Raw genomic sequence first — 8,781 nt, 5'->3', positions numbered from 1 at the left:
TTTTACATTTCTTCTTTATTCAGACATTCACAGACATCAGGCCCATTAAATTCCCCGACTTCGCTTGGGCTTTCGGCTTTCCCCATGGCTACCACTTACTCATTTTTTAGGAATTCTATTTGAACCCAATTTGGTCTCTGGACACCCAAATTTTTGTAACAAATTAATGAAAACTTTATCCCAGTTTTTTTTCTTCCCAGAGTTTGGGAAGGGGAAGGGTTGGAATTCGAACATGAAATCATTGGTAAGCAAATGTCATTTTTAACTGGTCTAGATTCCGAAAACTTTACCCCTTCGGTTAAGTTCAACTTAAGCTTGAACCAATGAGATGTTATGATTCCCGTTGATTTACTTAGGCCTCAAATTAGCCGCACAACCAAATTAAACCACTTCATTTAGTGATTGGTTTACTTTGGTTTGGTTGGTTTCCATTTTTAAGCATTCAAGTAAAAATTCCATGTTCTCTAGGACATATCAAAGAAAACTTTATACCGACCAATAGTTTAGAGAAATTTATACCAAAAATGTGGAGAAAGCTTGTGAAAGGCTGAATTCCTATAGGTTAGGGATTTTTCTTTTTAGTTGATATTATAGTCTACGATGAAACGCAATAATAAATGGTAATGACCAAGTAAAAAATGTCATCATAAGAAATTAGAAAATTAATACAGGAATGAGTCCGTTTATGCAGTTTTCAAATAGGCCAACTTGATCATCAAACTCTTCATAAATTGTGGTTTTGCTCCATTCATTTTTATTTTTTTTATAATTATTATATGAAACCCAAACCGAACCACCCAAATTTGTTGATTTAGTCGACTTAAACGGTTTTCTGCCGACCCGAAACGTACTAGGAAAGTTTTATCCACAAGTCATTGTGAATAACTGGACGCCAATAGTTAAGCTAGAGTAGAGCTTATGATGTTGAAATCTGTGCCAATTACCGAGCTTAAGCCACTCGGTCTGAAAGAATGGTGTTGAATCCACGCAATCACATTTTGTGTGAAAAAAAGTAAGGCCAAAACTGAACCAAAGCAATTCATGCAATATCAATGTCACACAAGCTTCATCTCAACCATTCAGAATGCATGCTCATATAGCTTTAGAATACATCCATTCTACTATGACTGGGGAAGTTGGGGGTACTAGGGATACTTTTGAACTACCACGTATGTCCTTCGTTGAAAGGGTGGTTGCAAAGGAAACTAGCCAAATTTGCATATAAAATGAGGCTAACACAACACCACCGAATTCAGCAAAAACGGATGTCCTTCCCCCTTCCAATAGTTATTAAATTGAACATTCAAGTCGATATTCACCTAATGGAAAAACCCATATCATAAACAGAGTCCAGTAAATTCTAATATTAACTCTAACTAGCGAATACATTTTAAGAAGAAATCACAGAGGATAACTAAGTATTTCGGATTCGGGTGCCTGCGAGAGATAATGATTCTAATTTTGAGTAACAATCATTCAAGCAGGAGCATTGGCTGAAAAAAAAGACCCATAACCAAAATCTGCAACTCCAGACTGAGTCCATTAGATTGTTAAAATCAGCTGATACTACTAGTTAATGTATAAAATCTAAATGAAAAAAACCATCCAAGAAACCGATAGCACCATCCACTTCCTACTCAATACACATGAGTAGGCCACATAGAATTCATGGATCTTAAATTCACAAGCAGACCAGTAACCTTCCTTGCAAAAGGTTGAGTTGTGGCTGTGTCCATGGTGCCATTATGGAGGGACTAGATTGACAACAAATTGGGTCTCTTAACCATATAACATAATCAAATAAAACTAATCTGTGTCTCAAATAACTTAAAGCGAAAAATAATAGCCAGGTATATGATAATATAATAGCATTTAAAAACCAGCACAAAATCACTGTCTGAAGATCCAATCCAGTGCGTAAGACACTTAAAACACATTAAACATATCCATACTTGAAATTGGGAAAATTTAAAAATTAAAACTCATCAGATCGTTGTTCGCTAATTTTACTACCAAAACAGCAAAATGAACTAGTTTTATAACCAACCAGAAGAAAATCAGTCGACGTTCTGCATAATATCTTCGGCTGTGAACTTAGTACCCTTATCCTTGTCTGCAGCGGCACGACCCTTGGCCTTGCGGTCCAGCAGCGCCTTCCTATCCTTGTCCAGCCTGAGCTTGGTGATCACCACCTTGGATGGGTTGATGCCCACGTTCACCGTCGACCCATTGACCTTCTCCCTGGTGATGCGCTCTATGTGGATGACCCATTTGCGCCTGTAAACCTGGACTACCTTGCCCTCGCGACCCTTGTAGGTCCCACGCACCACCTGAACCTCGTCATCCTTGCGAACCGGCATGGACCGGACATTGTACTTGGACCGGAGGTCTGACGAGATAGGAGAGCTCATCAACACACGGCGGACGCTCGACGGCGCCGTGAAATGAGCCTTTCGGTTCTTGCGGCGAGAGCTGGTCACTCTTGGATTGTACTTCATCTTCGCTCTCCTAGGGTTTGCTCTCCCTGTGACGGCAAATAAGAGAGTGAGGTTTGGCTTAGGGTTTTCTAGGTTCCTTTATAAAGAGGAGTTGGAAATGAAACGACGACGTATGGGACACTATACAAAAACGAAAATCATGAACGGGTTTCAAACTAAAAGAAAAGGCATAAAATTTCGAAAAACAAATAAAGAAAAGAAGAAAAACCATAAATAAATAATACAAAAAATTCAATTGAATTCCATCTTTTATTAAAAAATTTTAAAAAAATTAAGTATATAAAATGCTTAATGGACTTCATATACTTTTGCTTAGGTATAGGGTAAGGATCAAATCAACTCCATTGATTAGGGATGGTCAAGATCTGGATTGGATCGATTTCATTTTAAAATTATGGCCAAATCAATTACAATATAACAATTCGGTTCAATTTGATTTTGACAAAAGTTATGAAGAAAATCGAATCAAACCAAACTAATTTAAAATGATTGGTTCGGATTGATTCGGCCAGTTTGGGCGTAAGCCCAATTCTCTTTCTTTTTGCATTTTTTCAACATTGTTAACCCAATTACAATCAACAAATCCACAACTTTCTTCATACGTAAATCATTTTTAAGAGTACCGAACTATCCTAAAACTCAACATGCCATAAAACTTCATATTTCAATAACTAATATAGCTCAATTCAAATATTCATATATAGTTATTACTTAATTAGAGTATTACACATATAAAATAAAATAAAATATAAATAAATAAATATACACATAAATGGTCTAGTTTGGTTTAGAGTACCAAACCATCCTAAAGCTAAAGATGCCATAAAACTTCAAAATTCAATAATTGATATAGATCAATTCAAATATTCATATATAGTTATTAATTAATTACAGTATTACACAGGTAAAATATAATATAAATAAATAAGTATACACATAAACGGTCCGATTTGATTTAGACCAAAACCATATATAGTTTGGTTCGATTTTTAAACCGTTTGATAATTGTCAAACATTCAAAATACAATGGTGAGAGAGAGAGAGAGAGAGAGAGAGAGAGAGAGAGTTAAACCCGTTGATTGTATCAACTTCTTGGTAGACCAAAATCTATATTGTTAACAAATACTTTAGGAATATATCATTATACTAAACTTTTCAGTTATTTTGAATTTAGGGCCAGTTTGGGATTGTTGTCACTTAAAAAAAAATTGTTTCTACTGTATTTTGAAAATAATTAGCTATAAAGTAAATCAGCTTCATGTTTGGTAAACAATAATTTTAAAGTGATTTTAGTACAAAAAGCAATGTCAAAACCGTTTGGTAAATTTTAATATAAAACTTTTGTAACTATGAATAATGAGTAAAATAGACATGATGTTGAAAGTGCTATGTGCTAATCATGTGGTGGTAGTAGTGGTGGTGGAGATGGTGGAGATGGTGGTGAAAGAGATGGAAGTAAAGGTTGTGGTGAAAGAGGTAGTGGTGGTGAAGGTGGATGTGGATGTGGTGGTTGTGGAGGTGGGGGTGGTGGTGGTGGAGGTGGAGGTGGAGGAGGACGTGGTGTCATTTAAAAAAAATTAATGACGGTATTTTGAACATTTTTAAAAAAATTCATTCAAGGCACATTTATGTTTTTTAAGCAGTTTTGAAAAGCAACCCAAAACCTCATTTTAAAAGCTATTGTCAAAAGGCCACTGCTTTTAAAATAATTAGAATATTTTATTTTTATCAAACACCTTAAACTGCTTAACTTTAAAGTGAAGCATGTTTTTGACCCCAAAAAAAAAAAAAAATCCCAAACGGGACCTCAATATGCTGGACCCACTTTTTTTGGATTTTCATTCCATGTTGAACAATGTCAATTTCTGTTCTTTATAATTATATTCTGGTCCAACGTTGAGGTTAAAACTTAAGATTATGTACAAAATACATATAGATGCATTTCCAATTAAATTGGCTCATTGCCAAACAAGACATTATTTATATGAATTATTTATCAAAACAAACATATTAAGTACTTACCAAAAGAAAAGGAGTGCTGCTAAACGAACCCTAAAATTAACTGAGTACACCATATGATCTAAGTATACCTTAATATTTTAATTAAAATATAAAATTAACTAAGTACACCCTATAAAACCAAAAAATACTCCTGGTACACCCTAATATTTGTAGCATTATTTTACAGTTGACTTTCAGCTTGATTTTTAAATAGTGTTTATAAATCTTTGACTTTTCATATGGATTTATGCTTCTACTAAAACTGTTGACACTTTTTTTGCAATTCCAACTTCTTGCAATCACCACCTCTTTCGTTAAAACACAGTAGGACAAGCAATCTCTTGATTAGTGTTGAATATGGTTAGTAGGGTGTACTTATTAAAATTATATTTGTTTCACAATTCCATATATCCTTTTTGGTCATTTTATATTAGGGTAAATAAGTAATTCAATATATATTTTTATAGTAGGGTATACTCAGTTAATTTTAGGGTTCATTTAGCAGCACTCAAGAAAAATGGAGGAAGAAGGAGTTTCTCAAATTAAGGTGTGGGATAATTTGACACATATATTAATAATTAAATATAAAATTCTTTCTAATTTTCAATTTAGTACAAATTTTCAGTGATATAAAGATAATGGAACTCGATCTTTTAATCAATACTTGTGGTTCATATTCATTAAAATAAATTTAACCATTAGTTCAATATGGTTAGTATGCAAATTTTTTAGATCAAATGCCACTCCTTACTTACGTTTAAAAATTGATAGTTCACACATGAATTATGTTGGAAAATTTAATATTAACTAATATTGATTTTCCTATTTGAATGGAAATTAATAAAATTCATTGGGTTAAAGACATCTTCACATGGGGGGTGACAACTCTTCAAACCAAGGGATGCATTGTTTGGGGTGACAACTCTTCAGACCAAGGAATGCATTGTTTGCCTTTTCAGATTGAGATACCTTTTTAGAAAGGGTATTTCATTATCTATAAATAGAGCAATCCTCCTACAGTTTTATTCATTCAGTTTAATTCTCTAGATACATACTTTCATATATAGAGAGCATTAGAGTTTGCATAAAGAGAGTTTCCTGCATAATTTTGATTCAAAGTTCCTTGTGAATTGCAGTGCTTCTTTCATAAGGAGGGGAGTCGTTGTATCCTGGGAGGCGAACGCTAGTGAACCATAAGCACCAGTGTGGGGCGTAATTCGTCTTAAGGTCAGAGTGTCCAACACTTGCCTCGACTCAATTAAGGTTCTTTTAATTACATACTACTGTTGTAAAAATTTGTTTTATTTGTAGTGTTTATTTGTTTATTTTATAGCAATTTAGCACTATTATTTCCTACAATCTTAAGACGAATTATTATGGTGTAGTTGCTATATTTTAATTGTTTGTTTTGTTAACCGTTGCATCTATTTCACTAGTTGGTAAATTCATGGTCAACATGTGAAGAATAAACTTGAATCAAGTGGGTTGTAAAATTTTTTTTACAATCTAAAATTATGTATGCATGTTGGACCATTTCCTGTCTATATAAAATGAAGCCATTGTGTCTGGACGTGATCCAACTAGAAATTTGATTTTCAGTTTCTAACGGTTATAGGCTTTTAAATCCATTTGTTGGGCTTCTGACTGTTCATATAAATTTTGCATTCATAAATGATGCATGGATTCTGCAGATCAAATACATTAAGAAGCATATAGTGCTTGTTTCTAGTTACTTATATAAACGTATGTATATGAACCATTGGGTTGACATCAAGATACGCAATTGATATATTGGATTGCATATAGAAAGATTGCAAATATTTGGTTTTTGCAAATTTTCCTAAAGAGGGAAAACATGTCAGTGTATTATCTATATTTGACAAACACAATTGACGAATACTTCCAAGAAGAGAAATAGTGTTGAAATGACCAGAAATATGTATTTCTCCATCTTACAAAGACAACAACTGAAATGTGGGGATAAAGCCCTATTTTGTAGAATTAAGTTTCTAATTATGAGGCTTCAAACTACAATGGTTTGTATGAAAGGGAAAATTTCCATTAAAAGGAAATGATGAGTAAAGTGGCTTCGAAATTTCCTAAAGGATATTCATATGTGTAACAAAATTACACAAATGTTGAGAATTCGAAAATGTGGGGGTCTATTGCAAAATTGCACTAGACGTAATATGCAAAGTTTAAGGTATGAAATTTCATTGGTAGTTTAATAGCAACCACAATTGTAAGAGAATTGTGGGGGTGGCTTAACTATCTTTGTAATCTCATATTTGTGTAAGAATGGAAAAGTACTTTGCTCTTTAAAAGAGAAGAATAATGTTTATTTTAAGGTATAAAAAGGTTGAAGACCCTACAAATACCTTAAATGTGGGGGAAGTCCACCGAAGAATTGGCAAATTACTTAGTAATTCCCAACAAAACACATGGAGGAATTTTTTGAAAACAACTACTCTCGAATAAATATAATTTCATAAGATGGAATGTGCACACCATCAGTTCATAGTCAACCTAGTGGATCCAATATTTAAAGGTCAGACTAGAGAGTTAGTTGATCATCGAGGGGAATGGGAGTATAAGCCTAAATATTTAAAGTCTCCATAGTGGATACCCAACCTAGCTGGCTGGAGATCCCAAGATCTAGGTTCAAAAGGGACAACCAAATTATGGATGACTAAGTAGTAGCACTGCTGAGATTACATCTCCTACCCATATCCTATGATGAAACAGTGCTGCCTGTAGCGTGTTTTAGGGTAATCTTTGATTTTAATGATTCCTATAGCTTGGAAATCCGAGTAGGATAGTGCATGATACTCTTAATAGGAAGTCACCTATGTGAGTGTGAAATGAGGCCGTTTCTATGAGAATTTTTTAAGGCTTGAATTCTCTAAAGCTCTCATGAATACCAGGAATTGCTCAGGGCCAAAACGAGCACAACCGATCAAACCAAATATGTTTAGGAGGATATTGTGTGAGTGCTATTGTCTGGGTTGGCTGAACAGTTCAAGACATCACGTTCATTGATTAGCCAAGTAAATCCGATAGAATTCCACTATGGAAGGTTCAAGGCCAAAAGCTACCTATCCGGATGCAGTATTCTTCTAATAGGGACTCTCTCTAGTGTTTTCATTTTTTGTTTGCATGTTGTTGAGTCAATTTCCATTCATGTGGGGGATTGTTGGAAAATTTAATATTAACTAATATTGATTTTCCTATTTGAATGGAAATTAATAAAATCCATTGGGTTAAAGACATCTTCACATGGGGGGTGACAACTCTTCAAACCAAGGGATGCATTGTTTGGGGTGACAACTCTTCAGACCAAGGAATGCATTGTTTGGGGTGACAACTCTTCAGACCAAGGAATGCATTGTTTGCCTTTTCAGATTGAGATACCTTTGTAGAAAGGGTATTTCATCATCTATAAATAGAGCAATCCTCCTACAGTTTTATTCATTCAGTTTAATTCTCTAGATACATACTTTCATATATAGAGAGCATTAGAGTTTGCATAAAGAGAGTTTCCTGCATAATTTTGGTTCAAAGTTCCTTGTGAATTGCAGTGCTTCTTTCATAAGGAGGAGAGTCGTTGTATCCTGGGAGGCGAACGCTAGTGAACCATAAGCACCAGTGTGTGGCGTAATTCGTCTTAAGGTCAGAGTGTCCAACACTTGCCTCGACTCAATTAAGGTTCTTTTAATTACATACTACTGTTGTAAAAATTTGTTTTATTTGTAGTGTTTATTTGTTTATTTTATAGCAATTTATCACTATTATTTCCTACAAATTATTCTTCCAACAAAAAAGGAATAAGGACATTTTGAGATTGATTTTGCAAAATTTCCATATTTTTATATTTTATTAGGGAAGAACTTACGACCCAAGCTTTAGGGGAAAAAGTCTAACTTTTATAATTCAAGTTTTAACAAACAATTTGAGCTTAAACCAAACTGAACTTGTCTTATAAAAACACATAAGCTGCTCATTAACTTCATGAGCCAAGTATATTAAAGTTAAAACTTGGGTCACTTAATAAAATAAGCTTAATATTGTGTTTGAACTTTGTTTGTACCACATATGCCCGAGCATAATTGGTAGGAATTGAACAGTAAGGTAATGATCACGCATGTCGAATGCCCTTTCGGCATGAAACCGTCAAGCCTGCCTCTTGCACAACTAAATGGCCACACCAAACCTTCCTTCGGGAAAGGAGAAAATGCTCACCTTTGGCGTGTTTTTATCTAGTTTTACGTTCTGTACTGTAGAG

The 8,781-nt window shown here is 34.2% G+C and overlaps 1 protein-coding gene across 1 annotated transcript; it reads right to left on the bottom strand.

Annotated features, from left to right (window-relative positions):
* Nucleotides 1,836–2,600, bottom strand: LOC18788084 (60S ribosomal protein L26-1). Its single transcript, XM_007221452.2, has one exon. The coding sequence runs from the start codon at nucleotides 2,496–2,498 to the stop codon at nucleotides 2,058–2,060; it is 441 nt and encodes a 146-aa protein (XP_007221514.1). The 5' UTR covers nucleotides 2,499–2,600; the 3' UTR covers nucleotides 1,836–2,057.

Source organism: Prunus persica, chromosome G3, assembly GCF_000346465.2.
Source record: "Prunus persica cultivar Lovell chromosome G3, Prunus_persica_NCBIv2, whole genome shotgun sequence".
NCBI lineage: Eukaryota > Viridiplantae > Streptophyta > Magnoliopsida > Rosales > Rosaceae > Prunus > Prunus persica.
Note: the sequence above shows the minus strand (reverse complement) of the source record. Positions and strands in the feature narration are given on the sequence as shown.